The 19,049-nt window shown below is 42.5% G+C and overlaps 1 protein-coding gene across 5 annotated transcripts in view; it reads right to left on the reverse strand.

The window, feature by feature from the left end:
- The window catches only part of PPARG (peroxisome proliferator activated receptor gamma), a 139,038-nt gene that overhangs the window by 42,019 nt on the left and 77,970 nt on the right, over nt 1–19,049 (reverse strand). For all 5 annotated transcript variants that reach the window (XM_051851046.3, XM_008260201.5, XM_089304870.1 and 2 more), the window contains 2 exon segments: nt 4,235–4,462; nt 2,370–2,539 (listed from right to left, as the gene is read on the reverse strand). In XM_051851046.3, the coding sequence (XP_051707006.1) occupies nt 2,370–2,539; nt 4,235–4,454 (390 nt within the window). In that variant the 5' untranslated portion in view covers nt 4,455–4,462.

Here is a 19,049-nt window from a genome sequence, read left to right on the forward strand (position 1 = left end):
GTGGAGAAGCCAGGACCGGAACTGTCGTCTCTATGGGATACTGGTGCCGCAGTGGGTGAATCCAGCATCCCACATCACCAGCCTTGATGCTAACTCTACACAAACATGTGACTAACAGAATTATGGTGGACCTGCTGCTTAAAAGTTCTAGATTTCTAAGTGCTTTATCAGCACATAAAGGCAAGCAACTTATTATGGAAACTTAACTAATTATACTAAAGTTTTAACTTACTTATAAATGCTAATCATCAGTATGACCAAACTGAATGGTTTCTTCAGATAAATGTGATTCAGAATTTAACAACAGTTTACTCACTCAAAATTACATAAATCTAACTCAAGTAAATGGCATGTTCTTACTACTCATTCTTTTTTAAAAAAAGAATTCTTATTTATTTGAAAGGCAGAGATACAGAGAGAAGGGGAGAGCGAGAGAGCGAGAAAGAGAGAAAGTGAGAGAGGGAGAGCAGAGAGGGAGAGGGATAGAGATATCTTCCATCTGCTGGTTCACTCCCCAAATGGCCGCCAACAGCCAAGACTAAGCCAGGCCCAAGTCAGGAGCCAGGAGCTTCTTCCAGGTCTCCCACATGGGTGCAGAGGCCCAAGCACTTGGGTCATCCTCCACTGCTTTCTGAGGTGCATTAGCAGGGAGCAGGATCAGAATGGTGCAGACAGGACTTGGACAGGCACCCACATGGGATGCTGGCACTGCAGGCATAGTGTTAACTTTCTATGCCATAGCACCAGTCCCTTTACTACTCATTAAGATAACTTAATAGATGACTTATAAGGTGACTACTTGTAACGACTTCATTAAAGATCATAGGAGGGGCTGGTGCTGTGGCACGGTAGGTTAATCCTTCGCCTGCAGCACCAGGTTAACCAGTAGGTTAATCCTTCATCAGGAGCACCATATGGGCTCCTCCTCTCCCGATCCAGCTCTCTGCTATGTTCTGGGAAAGCAGTAGAAGATGGCCCAGGTGCTTGGGGTCCTGCACCTGCTTGGGAGACCCAAAAAAAGCTCCTGGCTTCGGATCAGCACATCTCTGGCCGTTGTGGCCATTTGGGGAGTGAACCAGTAGATGGAAGACCTTTTTCTCTGTCTCTCCCTCTCACGGTAACTCTACCTCTCAAATAATCTTTTTTTTTTTTTTTTTCAACAAAAGATCATAGGTATTTCGGTTTGTTTTTCATCACAGATGGAATAGGTGTCCGTGTTTTAAATGAAAGCATCTCCTGTCAGGAGTATTTCAAGGAGTCATTTTGAGATTTAGACTTTAGAGATGAATGCGACCTTGGATAGTCCCATCTAAACTAGGCCGTTTTACATACAAGGTGATGGAAGGCTGGCGGGTATGACTGGCCTGCTACTGAGCAAGTGGCACAGCTACTGCTACGTCTCTCTTTTCCCTCTATTAGGTTGTCTTTAGACCAACAGACGGAGGACATTTAGGTGGAATGTGGCTAAAAAATAGCAGGCATCAAAGTGCTCGCCCACCACCTGCTGCACACGGTGAGGCTGTAGTAACAATTAGCTTCCTTTTTTGGCTCGTCATTCTGAGCGGGAAGAAAGCTCAGCTGAGGTGGCATTTACAAGGTAAATATTCGTGAATAATTTATTCTGTGTCCTGGAGTATGTAATAAATTAAATACTCTTTTATTCACTGAATATATTAAAATTGTTCTATAAGACTGCTTATCAAGTGATGATTGAATTACTGCATTTTCTTAATAATTGTGTGCCCCACCACTGAATGTCTGGATTTCTCAAAATACCCTATTTCACAAAGAAAGGAGGTAAGGAGAAACACTATCTTCTTTGTAAAATAGCTGTGTGTTTTTGCCTATCACACTAACACTGGAAGGAGGAAAGACAGAGCACTCGTTAGCGACCAACACAGGGTCATGCTCCAGAACGAACCCCACACTCACTAATCGATGACCTAGCACGAGTCTTGCCAGTTTGTAACTTCTACATCCGGAATGTGGTTATAAATACACTTAGCCTCATGGGGCTGCTCTAAAGATCAAACGATACAAGTATAGTAAATAATCTGTCAAACATCACAAGTATAACACATTTTCTGGTACACTGAGGAAAGCACTAGAGAACTCAGGAAAGTGGTCCTGGCACTGGAACACCCCTGTTTCATTGTAGCACCGTAGACCAGCTACTTTTAAACAGATCTGTGAGATGCAAAGCTTGAATGAGATCAGTGTCTCCAGGACCCGTTCGGAGAAAGAGACGTGGGGGCAAAGCACCACCGCTTTTATAAGGTTTCTTAGGTTTCCAAATATTTTATTATTTGAAGAATGGGTTCTATCCAGGTAGATTTTCAGCAAATTGTTTAAGATTTTTTTCCTTTTACCTTGCATCCTTCACAAGCATGAACTCCATAGTGGAAGCCAGAAGCTTTGTCGCCGCAGACACGACACTCAATTGCCATGAGGGAGTTGGAAGGCTCTTCGTGAGTCTTATTGTAGAGCTGAGTCTTTTCAGAATAGTAGGGTGGGGATGCAGGTTCCACTTTGATTGCACCTGTGTAATCGAAAAACGTGAGTGTAATTATGGCATGAAAAACAAAAGGTAACCAGGTAGATTCCCAGAGTACTCTTCAGGCCTTATTTTTATTACTGCAGTACACAGGCACTATGGGGCATGAAAAACACTGAAGTTAAAGGCAGGGAAAAAAGCATGTTTTGAAATCACAGGCAAGTCACAACATCTCTGAGCCTCACCTGGAAAAATAAAATGGGAAAGGGAATTACGTTTGTGGTTCTACAACCCCTTAGGACTCTGCAGTACTACAGCTCTGACAGACATAGAAAGGATTTAAGACTATGGAATTTACTTTGCTAGGCAATGTGCTGTACTGGCATTCATCACAATGTTAAATCATGCATTTTATTTAAGTATTTCTTTTACAAAAGAAATCCAGAAGGAACACCACTGGTCATGGGGTGCCCAGCTTGGAGGGACATGAGAAGTAAGAGCCCGTGCTACCATCCCTGTAGTGTCAAAGTGGCGGTTTGGTTTTTTTGTTCATTAGTGTTTGTTTATTTATCTACCTGAAAGGCAGAGCAACAGAGAAAGAGTTGAGAGAGAAAGACAGAGAGAGATCCTTCATTTGCTGGTTTACTCCCCAAATGCTGATGACAGCCAGAGTGGGGCCAGGCAGAACCCAGGAGCCTGGCACTTTCAACTCCTGCCTGAGTCTCCTTGTAGGTAGCAGGGGTCCGAGCACGCTCAAGCCATCATCTACTGCCTCTCAGGATGCATCAGGAGGACGCTGGATCAGAAACAGGGTGGTTTAGACTTGGACTGGATTCCAACATGGGATGCAGGTGTTGTAAGCAGTGGTTACTCCGCTCTACCACACTGCCTGCCCAAAAACAGGTGGTTTGTAAAATGATCTTTGCTAGAGAGTGGGAGAACCTGTGGAAAGTAAGCAACTATCTTCTACTGGTTACACTCAAGCCTATTAAATTTCCATATTAGGCTCTAACTGAAAACCACACAGATAAATATAACCAAGTATAGTATTTATAAAAAAAACTAGAAGTACAGGAAGTTCTTACTTATTGTCAAATAATGGTTGCCAATTACTTAGTGGTGGCTTTTAAAAACCAGCTTATCAGTTCACAAGAAGATAAAAATCAAGGAAATGGCATCACAGAAACATATTTTATCTTAAAAAGTTCAGTTCTAGCTTTTCTTGAGAATGAGGTTTTGATACTAATTTAGTTAATGGCATGAAGATTTATCAATAGGCTATCAAGTTAAAATACAAATTTGCATGGAAAAATGTTTTAGTGTAAACCTCTCAAACTGTAGATTAGAGAAAATTAATTATAATAATTTAGCAATGTTAAGTTATACAAGGTAACTTGGAACTATTGCTCATTAACTCACAAGTGGCCAAAGGAATTCAAAGCTTGGTTGTTGGACTCTTAGCCTGGGGTACATCTGGCAGTGTAATCGCCCTAGCACAGCTCCCAGGAAGAGAGCATGGAAAGAAAGTGAGGAGGGAGGAAACAGGCAAGATTAATCTGGAACTTCTACGTGCCACCTTCCTGCTTGGTGTATTCTGGATACCTGTTACTTCATGGGAAGATGGGTGAACAGCTGAATGGCAACTGCCTTCTCTACAGAGCTCTAGTCTGATTCAAGGGTGACTGAGAGGTGAGTTAAAGTCTTGTCTAAGTGGTCAGAAAAGAGAAACAAACATCGTACTTTGATACTCCTGTAGCTTCAGGTCATACTTGTAATCCGCAACCATGGGGTCGGCTCTTGCGAATGGAAGGTCTTCATAGTGTGGAGCAGAGATGCTGGAGAAGTCCACGGTGGTGAAAGGCTTGATGTCAAAGGAGTGGGAGTGGTCATCCATGACCGAGAGATCCACGGAGCCGATCCCGAAGTTGGTGGGCCAAAACGGCATCTCTGTGTCAACCATGATGACTTCTGTGATGGAGAAAGGATAGCTGTACAGTTAAGTCTTAGAGAACAGAGCAGTCTTCCAAAGGCATGCAGACAGGGGACTGAGAGGGTCTGTGATGAGGTCAGCTCATCCATTGCCAGCTGCTAGCTGTTATCCAGATTGTTTGACTACAGGAAGGAAGTCGCCCCTGACCTGGACATCACAGTAGAAAACCTTACAGAGATACACATACTGCATTGCTATAAATTTTCTGCCAAGAGCCTGCTCTCACTATGGATACCCATTAATCAAATCTGTTAATAATTGCTTTTAACTTAATTTTCTCAGTTTTATGGAGGTATAATTGACAAAAATGTTCATATATGAAGTGGATAATATGATTTTTTTATAAGATTTATTTATTTATTTGAAAGGCAGAGTTACAGAGAGGCAGAGGCAGAGAGAGAGGTCTTCCATGTGCTGTTTCATTCCCCAGATGGCCACAAGGGTCAGAGCTGCGCCAATCTGAAGCCAGGAGCCAGGAGCTTGTTCCAGGTCTCCCACATGGGTGCAGGGGCCCAAGGACGTGGGCCATTTTCTCCTGCTTTCCCAGGCCATAGCTGAGGGCTGGATCCCCTCTGGAGCAACCAGGACTTGAACCGGCACTGGGATGCTGGCACTGCAGGCGGCAGCTTCACCCACTATGCCACAGCGCCAGCCCCACATGATGTTTTAACGTGGGTACATATTAAAATGAGTATCAGAGGGTTGGTCTGATATATATGTTCACTGTGAAGTGATAACCACTATCAAGCTAATTAACATAAATTCACATTTGTGGAGGGTGTGGTGAGAATGCTTAAGCTCTCTTCTTGGCACATCACAAGCATACAGTGCAGTATTATTAACTGTAGTCGCTTTGCTGCACATTGGATCTGCAGAATTTACTCACCCTGCAGAACTGAGACTGGGCAACATCCCTCCACCTCCTCCCAGTCCCCGCTCCCTGCTCAGGCTGCTCCTGTGAGCTTCACTTTTTTAGATATCATTTAAAATTGAGATCATCCAGTCCTCATTTCCCTTAGCATAATGTCACCTAGGATCATCTAAATTGTTGCAAATGAAATTTCATTGTCTCTTGAGGATATATAATATATGTGTTCATATATAAATATGTATATACACAAATATATGTATTTATGTATATTTATGTATATATGTACATATAATATATGTATTTGTATATATTATTTATATATGAATACGTATTTATAAATGAATATGTATATATACACACATATAACATACACTCTTTAACATTTATCTGTTTACAGAAACGTAGGTTAATTTTATATCCTGGCTATTATAAATAATGCTGCAATGAACAGGGAGTGCAGACTTCTCTTTGGCATTTCATTTGGGTATATACATCCAGAAGTGTGATTATGGGATAATATGGTAGTATTATTCTTAATTTTTTTTGAGGACTTCATTCTGTTTCCATAAGGGCTGTACCAATTTGCATTTCTACCAACAATGCACAAGGGTTACCTCTTCTCCACATCCTTCCTAACACTTGTTACCACTTGTGTTTTTCACTACAGCCATCGTAAGAGGTGCTAGGTGTCCTATCTCATTGTGGTTTTGACTTGAATTTCCCTAATGACAGTGATGTTGAACACCGTTTCACTTATCTGTTGGCCATTTGTGTGTATTCTTTTGAGAAATGATTATTCAGGTCCTTTGCCCAATTTTAATTATTTGTTTTCTACCACGGAGTTTGAGTCTTTTTTTTTTAATATGTACTTTGGTAATGAACCCCTTATCAGATATATGGCTTGCCAATATTTGCTCCCATTCTGTTGGTTGTCTCTCTACTCTGAGAATTATTTCCTCTGCTGTGCAGAAGCTTTTCAGTTTGATGTGATCTGGTAACGAGTGTTTTTAAAGTGAATAGGGTTCTAGGACAATTTAACTCTCTTGAAATTAGAAATTCTAAATATTTTTCTCTTTAGGATGAGCAAAGTTCGCAAATTTAAGTAAATTATTTTATTCTCAAACTGCATTCTAAAAATAACTTTGTTCTTGAAGTAGCACTAAAATTATTTTTTTTTCACTCTGAAAGTTCCTTCTAATATTTATCTTTCCCATGGATACAGCTTTTCTTAAAAGAGGAGAAGGTCTTCACCACACTGAGAACAGAAAGGTTGGAGGCACCTGGGAATCTCTGATGTTCATGGCGAGAATGTCAAAATCGGAAGGTAGCCCAGCATTCATTTTAAATCACTCCCCAAACAAAGACAAAACTGAACAAGAAAAAACACAAAAGACAAGGGGAAAGCGCATGGATTGTAAGGCCACAGAACAAGCAGTTTCATGGCTTGTCTAAGTTGACACATGCCACATGTATTTTTCTAAGTCTGATTTGTTGCCATAATGAGTAAAATAAAATCCTGCCTAGTTTGGGTCCCTGGTACTTAATGTGAGTTTCTGAGTCGGCGGCGTGCGTAGACGTTAACCTTTATGCAGCAGTCACCTGTCTGACTTGGACTTCCTGAGCAGTTCATTACGCACAGCAGTACCCAACAGAAACAAACCCAAACCAGGTGTCTGAAATGTTAACTCTCTGCTCAAAAATGCTGGTGCACAGCTGTGTGGACTCAGCACTGCTGATGTCAGAGACAAAGAAAGGAACTGGTATCTGACAGTGTCCCCTGAATATGAATTTACCAAATACTAAATGAGTTGATGGCTGAATGAGATGGCTGTGAAATTTTAGCCGAAGGAACAGGGAAGGAGAGAAACAGACTTGCACTGATGGGGCACCTCCTGTGAACTAGGCACATTCTACCTTTTGTACCAGGCAGTTTTTGACATTATCCCCACCGTTTAGGTAAGTAAACTAGGGGAGCCAGCACTGCGGCACAGCATGTAAAGCCGCCACGTGTGAGGTCAGCATTTCACATGGATGCCAGTTTGTGACCTGGTGGCTCCACTTCCAATCCAGCTTCCTGCTCATGGCCTGGGACAAGCAGCAGAAAGCAGCCCAAGTGTTTGGGCCCCTGACACCAGGTGGGAGACCCACATGAAGCTCCTGGCTCTGGGGAGTGAACCAGCAGATGGAAGATCTCACTGTCTCTTTCACAATCAATCAATCAATCATTTTAAAAGATAAGTAAACTAGGACTGGAGAGGTGAAGTGACTTGCTTATGGTCTACTCTCTAGGAAGCAGAAGATTCAAACTCCATAGTGACCCAGAAATCCTTCATTATATTGATTCTCTGTATTCTCTCACTGAAGGAAAACATGAGGAGGGAGGACTAGTCTCCTCTGGTATCTGGGAATGGGCCTCTTGCTTATTCCCAGCAAGCAGAGAGCTAAGGAATTTGCTCTCAAAGACTAACTTGCATGAGATTAAAGATTTCAGTTGTGGTCTTCCTAAGAAAAACAAAGTGCCTTGAAAATACAAATAAGGAGACCAGTCCTGTGAATGTGCTTCAGTGGCTCCAAGGGGACACATTAGGCACCATTTGGGTTCACTGTCTGAGTATCTACATAACTAAGTACCCAAACAACCCTAAGTTATCTGTGTTACAGTGTCAACACCACACACCAGAAAGAGGAATGCGTATTGGTGATAGCTGAAAAGTCATACTGGGTCTCAATGACATCTAGAAAAAAGATTGTGCTCTTAATGACAGGGACACCCACGGAACCATGTCCTTTGTTTCAAAATTCATCTCAACCCTCCTAACTCAGGTCACTTCGTTTAATTTACTCATCTTCTCAGAATGCTTCATTTCCATTCATCTTAGTATAAACTATGTCAAAGGACAACTCATTAGCCTAGATCACAATATCCAGAGGGGTGGGTGTACCGACTATTTCTCATTATACTTATTGCAAAGTTTTCTGCATACAAAATAAATGTGAAAAGTAGTGTATATGTCTCTGTATGAATACTGGGAGGTGAAAATAAGGATGCAAATATATCTAGATTGCAGGAAAAACTGGTCATTCATTGTTTTATGCATTTAATTTTTTGTTTGTTTTACATATACAGCTTCAATGACTCATCATCAGATTTGCCTCTCGATAAAGGAATAATATCTCTTGGGGTCACCTATTTTATTGAGAAGCCTTGGGAAATTTTTAAATGCTAAAATAGCAATTTATGTGCTAAGGAATAGAATGAGAAATTCCTGTGGTTTCTAAGATATGATAAGAAATACCTAAAAATATTATACTTGTAGTACATTTCATGACCAAAAGACACTCATTTCTGGTGTTTTTTTTTTTTTTTTTTTAATGGTAGCCTTTTTTTTTAAAGGGCAATTTTAGGTTTCCACTCTGCAGGAAGCAGTTTTCATATGCCCTCCACCTTTCTCCCTGACCTCCTCCTCACAATGCATACAGTCCCCCCCATTATTAACATCCTGGAGTAGTGTGGCATTCTTGTTCCAACTGGTGAATGAATACTGATACACAATTAAGTAAAGTCCAAAGTTTGAGGTTCTGTGGGTTCTGACAAATGCATCATGTCATGCACCCACCATTACAGTAACACACAGGAGAGCCCCTGTGACCCACCTGTGCACCACTCCCTCCCTCCTTTCCCCAGGAGGCTGTCTGTACTGTCCTCCGCTGTCAAGGGCCTCCTATCAGAGAGGCAGGAGAAGCCTGGACTTACAGAGTGAGTTAGCACGTCTTAGCCTGGCACTCGAGGCCCTCTGTGACACAGCCCACTACGGTCTGAGTGTGTCCCCCAGAAGTTCACGTGCTGGAAACGTCATTCCTCAGGGCAGCAGTGTTAGGAAGCGGGCTTCAGAGCAGGTGTCTGGGTTGTGGGGACCGAGCCTTCAAGAACGGATTAAAACTTCTCTTGCTGGAACGGGCTGAGTATCGTGGAAAGGAGTAGCTATCTCGGGACAGGCTGGCTGTCACGGAACAGCTCAGTTACCGCAGGATGGGTTGGCTGTCACGAGCGTCTCTCTCTTATCTCCCTTGCATGTGCCCTCCTGCCCTTCCACTTTCCACCATTAGCTGAAGTAGCACACGCGGGGGCCTCACCAGCAGCCAAACAGATGACCTTGGCCCTCCCAACCTCTGCAACCGTGAGCCAAAATAAACCTCTATTCTCTATAATAACTACTCAGTCTCAAGTGTTCTGTTATAGCAAGACAAGGTGGAAGAAGCTACACTAATGCATTTTGTCAGCGTATTCTGCTGGTTTTCCAAGCCCTCACTCCCACCTGGAGCTGGGCAGATCACGCTGCTCAGCCCTGACCAAACAGGCCTGCTGCGCCCAATCTGCTCTCTTTTGTGCACACGGCTCCCCCCTGCTCATCCCCAGCTCACGGCCCTACTCGCAGGCCTCCAAAGCTACTTTCAAGACAAAACCTTCCACCAATGCCCCAACTTAAAGATACTTTCAATTCCTCCTGTCTCCTCAGCACCTCATACCTCTCCTTTATTTCTGATATATCTATTTGGATCAATATCTCCACTACTAGATTTTAGCCTGGCGCTAAGGGCAGCATCTTTTTCCTTCAGTCCTTATGCCTGGTTCTTGTTTACTAAACGCCTGTCGATCGAATGATCATGTTTTATTAAGAGTAGAAGTTTTCACTTTGCTGTGAAGGATGCAAAAATAAAGATACTTTCTCAGTGGGTTAGTTTTGCTAAGACTCCCCAGAAGATTCTGATCCAGTATTATAAATAAAATATAAGCTATTACTATTCTGCTCAACAATGTGTACTCAGTTTTTTCTTTCTCTTGTGTGGATTACAGGAGGATGATTAGGGTCCTCTAAGGTCTTACGTTTCTAAGTGAAAAGGACAAAGTAAGAAAGAAAAATAGTTGCTTCTTTATCTCTATGAAAACACACTGCCCAACACACGTTTTCCCTGCCCTGCCCCTCTTGCCTTCCTTTTATCCTGGGACACCTTAACCTAAACAGTATTATTCCAGGGACCCCAGTGAGCAGGGCGTGCGGTCGTTCCCTCTAAGTTTTATTTCATTTTAACCTACAAGTGAGTCCAGGAAGCCTGTTTCTCGTTTTGTCTCTAGAAAACATAAGCTTCTGTTTGTGCCAAGCTGTAAGTTGAGTAGGTGTTTTTTGTTACTCCGTGCAATTACCCATGAAAGAACAAATGAACAAAATATTTGCATGAACAACAGCCCTTCTCAGGAATATGCAAGCGTCTTAACTTTCCAGCTGGGCGACACGGAGTTGTGCTGCCTCAGGCGTATCCACGTTTCACAACCTTTACCGCGTTTCACGCAGGCTGAAGTTTTTAGGCAGACATTGTGTGCAAAGACATGCATTTGTGCCATTTTTCTTTGACCTTCAAAGTTGGCTTTAAAACCCATTACAGTTAACAAGAAGACTTTTCACTATATATTGTGAAATACACATATATGTATATATATACACAGTATATATACACACAGTATATTGTATTTCAAAGAAAAATACAACCAACTTCTTGCAAAAAAAAAAAGAAGTGAGTTCTCTAAACGGATAGGCATCATTACTTGGGAGTACTGAAAAGGCTCAGAAAAGTCACTAAATTATAAAATTGAGTGATAGAACAATACGGTTTACCTTTTATTCTAGGACACCTTAATCTAATGAAGAGAAAATAGAAACTTTTATTAGATTATCAGAAACATGTTTTATCTCTTTAATTAGTTAAATTAATAGAACTTAAATCTTTTTTTTAAAGATTTTATTTATTATTTATTTGAAAGGTAGAGTTATAGACAGTGAGAGGGAGAGACACAGAGAGAAAGATCTTCCATCCACTGGTTCACCTCCCAAATGGCCACAGCTGATAGAGCTGGGCCGATCCAAAGCCAGGAGCTTCTTCTGGGTCTCCCACATGGTTGCAGGGGTCCAAGCACTTGGGCCATGTTCTAACTGCTTTCCCAGGCCTCAGCAGAGAGCTGGATTGGAAGAGGAGCAGCTGGGACTAGAACTGGTGCCCATATGGGATGCCGGCGCTGCAGGCGGAGGATGAACCTACAACGCCAGCCCTTAGAACCCTAAGTCTGTCTCATTTAATTCTCACCATAGCCCTGTGAAGTAGAAACACAATTCCCTTTACAGACGAGGAAACTGGGGCTGGCGCTGTGGTGCAGCAGGTCAAGCTTTCACCTGTAACACCAGCATCCCAAATGGGCACCAGTTTGACCCTGGCTGCTCTACTGCCAACCCAGCTCCCTAACGCACCTGAGAGAGCAGTGGAAGATGGCCCAATTGCTTGAGCCCCTGCATCATGGGGGGAGACCAAGATGAAGCTCTTGGCTCCTGGCTTTGGACTGACCCAGCCATTTGCGACCATTTGGGGAGTGAACCAGCAGAGGGAATCACTCTCTCTCATTCTCTTTCTTTTTCTCCCTCACCGCCTCTCCTTCTCTCTCTCTCTCTGTAACTCTGACTTTTAAATAAATAAACTAATTTTTTTAAATAGAAGAAACTAAATAGAAGTAAGAAATTTGCCAAGAGCACACACAGTTATTCACAGTCCATGCTAGAAATTTTAAACCAAATACTGGCAAGAACAACACATCTCTTAGTGCTCTTAGAATTCTATAGTAAGAAACAATTAATGTCAACAAACTCCACACCTATGCTGTGCCAGGCATAGCAGTCTAAGGATATGCTATGAAGATTAACTCTACGGTAAAACCTTTCTTAGAGAAATGTATTTAAGTTGGGCAAAAAGGGTATGTGCCGGGAAAAAGAATTTCATATATTCTTTAAAATTCTGTTGTTTTCTTGGACCTTAAAGAGAATGTTCTAGTTTAAAGGCATAGTATGCATAAATATGGTTCCAACTTCTTTATCTGGCCACTCCATACTGACCTGAGGATTTTCTTATTTCTTTCCCATCACGACGGCTGGCATTCAGAGACAGAAGTCATTCTGAAATATTAGAGTGGTAAAGGCCTTTCTGAAATCTCAACTCCTCATCTGACAGATGACTAAGATAAAGCCAAGTGATTTGCCCAGAAGTACACAGAGGCTGACCACAAGAGACCCCAGCTCTGCTGTTGCCTGGCCTAGCGTTCTCTGCACTGCATTATGAAGTGGTTACTACTTGCAAGTAGTTCAGACAGGGACTTTCAACCTATGCCAACGCTCATAGATCCAGATTTTTTTGGATGTTAAATAATATATAGGAATGACATCGAATTTTTATTTTTATTAATTTTTTATTTTAAAAGATTTATTTATTTGAAATAAATAAAATATATAGGTAGAGGGAGGAAGAAATAGAAGAAGAGATCTTCCATCCACTAGCTCACTCTCCAGATGGTCACAATGGCTGGGGCCGAGCCAGGCTGAAGCCAGGAGCCAGGAGCTTTATCTGGGTCTCCCATGTGGTGGCACAGACCCAAGTACTTGGGCCATCTTCTGCTTTTTCCAGGCCACCAGCAGGGAGCTGGATCAGAAGTGGAACAACTGGGACATGAACCAGCATCCATACAGGATGCTGGCGTCGAAGGCAGTGGCTCTACCTGTTATGCCACAATGCTGGCCTCAACATCAAATTTTTAAAGGGAAAAAGTCTCATGCAAGGAACTACTTACCAGATGGTATTATAAACAGAAAAAAATGTTGAAGAAATGAATCTGTAAAATAATTTGTCTCTAACAAAAATAATTTCTGAATTCACTTAAAGGTTTAGGAACAGACTTAAACAGTCTAATAGCAGTAAAGCAAGTATTGTATTTATTCTTTAGATAATGAATGCAGATATTCCTATTTATTTGTTTGTTTCTGCTATTCTGAACCTGAACAGTGAATAAGGAGGAAGTCCGGTATCACGTCCTAGATTCAAATCTAGATGTCTTGGATTCAAATTCTGCCCCATTGGTTGCCGGTTTTGTGATCCCTTTATACCTAATTATTCCCATCTGTAAAATAATACGGTCCATCTTATAAAGTTGTTCTAAGGACTAAATTAGACAAAATAGGTAAAACATCTAGCAAAGGACTGCATACTTACTAAGGCTGCAGTAAGTATTACTGGTAGTCTTATGATAGTAGTTTTTGTACACATGAGGAAGCAGAGTACTGTAGACACAAAAAAGGTAGGCTAAAAGCTTCCAGCACTACCACTAGGGGACAGGAAGAGGAAGAAACACCAGCAAAGTCCTATTGTTCAAACAGGACTACGCCTAAAACAGATGTCCTGTTCTAGGGATCTCTGCAAAAGGAGAGTCCAACAGCTCCTCTGTTACTCATTCCAACCCTGAATTGCTCCTTTGTGGCCAGGAAAGTTTATGTCTTATCTGGCATCTCCCCAACTGTGTTATACATATGTTAATGATGTTCCTTGAAAAATAATTAAAGAGAAAAATATCTGGTAGTCAAGTAAATTTAGGAAATGCTAGGTTAAGAAAGGTTAAGTAGGTGTACTGCAAGAATTCTTAGACTAATACGAGGCTATTTCAAAAAATTGGTGGAAAGTGGAATTAAAAGGTTAAGTTTCTTTTGGTGAAAAATCTTTATAATCCACGTATAGTTTTTCATAATATGTATTTTCCACAAATTCTTTGACGATCCTGCATATGCATGGATTCCACAATTTTTCGCACCAAGATAAATTAATTTTAATTCCATTTTGTACAAACTTTCTAAACTACCTTCTTTGCTAATGATTCATAAGAATATGCAAAAGAGAGGGTAGGGTCTAAGATACAACACTTGAGGAGTCTAATATTTGATGGAATACAGCTTGTGAGACCATGGTCTAATCTATGTTGGAGTTTGCACCTCCCTCCCTCCACTTTCCAAACATGTGGTTCTCATCCTCTGCTTATCTGCCTTTCCCATGTACTTGAAAAGTGCTAGCCATCCCTCAGCTTTCCTTAAACTTGACAATTACAAAGGCCAAGGATTGATGTTGGGTAAAACAGCAACAAAACACCCAAGAGAAAAGAATCACTGTGAAGATGAAAATTCTTTCTGTATAGGCTATCCTAAAAACTTTAAACAGAGAGAGTCTATAAACATGATCATGAATCAGAACAACGCTAGTGACACTGGAAGCCAGAAAAATCAATAGAACAATGTTTTCAAAATTCAGAGAAAAAATAATTTCCACTTAGAACTTTAGACTCAAACCATCAATCAAGTACAAGAACAGAATAAAGACATTTTTAGAAACACACCATCTCCAAAGTTACCTTCTATGTACTTTTTCCCAGAATTCTCCACCAGAACAAAGAAAGGGAGAATAAGGGATCTAGGCAACAAAGGATCTAAATGCCAGGGAGAGACTAAGGGAAGTTGCAGGACAATAGATGCAGAGAACAGGGCTGGAGGAGAGAGTGCCATGTGGACTATTCACACTTTCAGAATACCTGGTATATCCAACCACGTTTTTTCCTAAGATTTATTTTATTTATTTGAAAGACAGTTACAGAGCGAGGTAGATCCAGAAGAAGAGAGAGAGAAAGGTCTTCCATCCATGGGCTTCCACTCCCCAAATGACCGCAATGGCCAGAGCTAAGCTGATCCAAAGCCAGGAGCCAGAAGCTTTCTCTGGGTCTCCCACGTGGGTGCAGGGGCCCAAGGACTTGGGCCATCTTCTACTGCTTTCCCGGGCCATAGCAGAGAGCGGGATCAGAAGTAGAGCAGCCAGGACTCGAATCAGTGCCCATATGGGAAGCTGGCACTGCAGACTGAGGCTTAACCTGTTGTGCCACAGTGCCGGCCCCCACCAACCACTTTTACAGGAGTTTTATTTATTTTTATTTGAAACTCAGAGACAGAGGGAGACAGAGATCTTCCTTCCACTGGTTCACCCTCCAAATGCCCTTGATAGCTGGGGTTTGGTTTGGCTGGGCTAGGCCAAATCCAGGAGCCTGGAACTCAATTCAGGTCTTTCACTTGAGTCATCATTTGCTAGCTCCCAGGGTGTGCATTAGCAGGAAGTTGGATCAGAAGCAGAGATGGGATTTGAACCCAGGCTCTCCAAAATGGGATGTAGCTGTCCTAGCTACTGCTTCTGCTTTTAAAAAAACATCTATTTTATTCATTTGAAAGGAAGAATTAGAGAGAGAACGGGAGAGAAAGAGAGGTCTTCCATCCACTGGTTCACTCCCTAAATGGCAGCAATGGCCGGGGCTGGACCAGGCAGAAGCCAGGAGCCTGGAGCTTCCTCTGAGCCTCTCATGTAGGTGCAGAGGCCCAAATCTTTGGGTCTTCCTTTGCACCCTTCACAAGCACATCAGTGGGGAGCTGGATTGGAAGCGGAGCAGCCAGGACCTGGATCGCAACCATATGGGGGTGCCAGCATCACAGTTGGTGGCCTTACCCGCCATGCCACAACGCCGGTCCACCAAGCATTTGGCATTGCATGCCAAATGCCCACCTTGAGAGGAGTTTTTAATTACTGTCAGACAGTCTGGGGATGAATTAGTGAGGGGTAAGGTACAACAATAAAACGAGCAATCACTAAGTGGAAAAAATAGCTACACAGGATAGGGAATGGTATCAGAGCACACTGAAGGGCTTAACTGTAAGTAGCACTTTCAAAACTGTTACAGTGTAAACAGAGACATTTGAACTAAAGTCACAAGAAACTGCATTGTGAAGATGGGGGGAAGAGAAGTATATGTTTTGGGGAAAGGGATGTAGAGGTAAAAGGTTAAATTCTTATCTTCTGTATAGTAGGAAATCAATGGGTAATGACCATAAACTTAAAAACAGTATAAGCATCTCTCTCAGCTTTTGAAATAAAATGAAAATAAATAAAAGTTTTAAACTCTGATAACTAAAGACAATAGCTAACAATGTTTAAGCATTTGTAATTTTGTATATATGTATGGGTGTCTTCAAAAAGTTCATGGATGGAAAATGTGTATTATGAAAAACTTCATTTTTCCAAATTAAACTTATTTCTTAATTTCATTTTTCCATGAAATTTCTGAAATATAGTTAAATATATGCTATATATTTACATATAAAACAGCCCTATGGGTCATATACAATCATTATTATCAGTTAACAGATTTTTAAAATTAGACAAAAAATGTTCAGTGATTTTTTTCAATGTTACACAGCTAATAGCTGTTGAATTTTGTTGTGGTTTCTCTGAAGACTAAACCCTTTATTTGTACACCATGAATTTCAAAGTTTAAAAGTGAGTTCTGGCTGGCGCCGTGGCTCAATAGGCTAATCCTCCACCTGTGGCGCCAGCACACCGGGTTCTAGTCCCGGTTGGGGTGCTGGATTCTGTCCAGTTGCTCCTCTTCCTGTCCAGCTCTCTGCTGTGGCCCAGGAGTGCAGTGGAGGATGTCCCAGGTCCTTGGGAGACCAGGAGAAGCACCTAGCTCCTGGCTTCGGATTGGCATGGTGCGCCAGCTGCAGCGCGCCGGCCGCAGCGGCCACTGGGGGGGTGAACCAATGGAAAAAGGAAGACCTTTCTCTCTAGCCCTCTCTCTCACTGTCCACTCTGCCTGTCAGAAAACAAAACAACAACAACAAAAAAGTGAATTCTGGGGCTGGGGCTGTGGTGTAGTGGGTAAAGCCCCTGCCTGCAGTGCCAGCATCCCATATGGGCACCGGTTCAAGACCCGGCTGCTCCACTTCTGATGCAGCTCTCTGCTATGGCCTGCGAAAGCAATAGAAGATGGCTCTTGGGAGTTCTTGGGCTCCTGCACTCATATGGGAAGACCCAGAGAAAGCTCCTGGCTCCTGGCTTTGAAATCAGCGCAGCTGCAGCCATTGCAGCCAATTGGGGAGTGAACCAGTGGATGGAAGACTTCTCTCTCTGCCTCTCCTTCTCTCTCTGTGTAACTCTGACTTTCAAATAAAAAAAAATAAAATCTTTTTTAAAAAGTGAGTTCTTTCGTGTCCCATTAGTTTCTTCAATGTAAAAATCATTTTTTTTTAAATTCTGCTACTTAGATTATATTAGAAATAAAACTCATTATTTCTGTGGTTTGATTTTCCCCATGACAGCTTTGGCAGAAGTGGAAACATCATAATATGTATCTCTATATGAACATTTCTTATAAGGAGCCAAAATTTTGGTCTAACAAGAGATTCTCAAATTCAGATCAACAAGAGTATTATCAGCCTCAGAGAGAGGATCATATTCATTTATGGCTTTTAAAGGTCATTGTTTTGAATGGGCCACATTTTGCATAGATAGCTTGCTTAAGCCAATACTGAGGCATCAGAAATTGGAAAAATTACAGGATAATGCCCTCATCCACACTAACCATTTCTTCTGCTTTCTTGGAGATTCAAGTTCTCTTTTCCTTTAGGGTCAAAGTAGCTCAAGCGTGGTTCTTGCACTGACACTACCTTCAGGTGCACCTGGAGCGCTTGTTGACCTAACCAGGGCTAAGGTGAGACATGCTCAAGAGTCCTCCGATTTGGCTGAATTTCCTACCCCGCCTGGTGCCCCCTGGCAGCAGGGAAGAATGTGCCCATTCAGAACCGGAAGAGGCATATCACTAACGGTCCCATGCACATTAAAGGGATATAAAGTCCTGCCGACATGCACATTAAAGAGATATAAAGTCCTGCTGAGCTGCCTACTTTTTATCTGTTGAACTCTTCATTTATTTATTAGAGCCATTAAGTCTTTGTGGTGTAAATTAAAATTATGTTGTTTCAAAAAATAATTAATATTGAGTTTAAGCAAAAGGAATATTATATTCTATAATAATCTAGATGAAAAGAGCTCCCTTCTTTAAAACTATGATCTGCTAAAACTCACATGAAATAAAACAATCTGTAGCCGGCGCCGCGGCTCACTAGGCTAATCCTCCGCCTTGCGGCACTGGCACACCGGGTTCTAGTCCCGGTCGGGGCACCGGATTCTGTCCTGGTTGCCCCTCTTCCAGGCCAGCTCTCTGCTGTGGCCAGGGAGTGCAGTGGAGGATGGCCCAAGTGCTTGGGCCCTGCACCCCATGGGAGACCAGGAGAAGCACCTGGCTCCTGCCTTTGGATCAGCGCGGTGTGCCGGCAGCAGCGCGCCAGCCGTGGCGGCCATTGGAGGGTGAACCAACGGCAAAAGGAAGACCTTTCTCTCTGTCTCTCTCTCTCACTGTCCACTCTCTGCCTGTCAAAAAAAAAAAAAAAAATCTGTAAAGGCTTATATTTATTAATGAAATTCAATCAATTATCTTGCGGGGCTGGTGTTGCTGCACAGTGGGTTAAGCCACCACCTGAAACGTTGGCATCCCACATGGGCGCTGGTTTGTGTCCCACTTGTGCCACTTCCAATTCAGCTCCTTGCTAATGGCCTGGGAAAAGCAGAAGATGGCCCAAGTGTTTTGGTCCCTAACAACCACACAGGAGACCCAGATAAAGCTCCTGGCTCCTGGCTTCAGCCTGGCCCAGCAGTGGCTATCTCAGCCATCTGAGGATGAACCAGAAGGTAGGAGACCTCTTTCTCAGTCCCCACCCCCCAACTCTGATTTTCAAAATAAATAAGTAAATCTTAAAAAAAAAATCTTGCGGGCCGACACCGCGGCTCACTAGGCTAATCCTCCGCCTGAGGCGCCGGCACACTGGGTTCTAGTCCCGGCTGGGGCACCGGATTCTGTCCCGGTTGCTCCTCTTCCAGTCCAGCTCTCTGCTGTGGCCCAGAGTGCA

This window comes from Oryctolagus cuniculus, chromosome 10 (genome assembly GCF_051225735.1).
Source record: "Oryctolagus cuniculus isolate XC-2025 breed Fujian yellow rabbit chromosome 10, ASM5122573v1, whole genome shotgun sequence".
NCBI lineage: Eukaryota > Metazoa > Chordata > Mammalia > Lagomorpha > Leporidae > Oryctolagus > Oryctolagus cuniculus.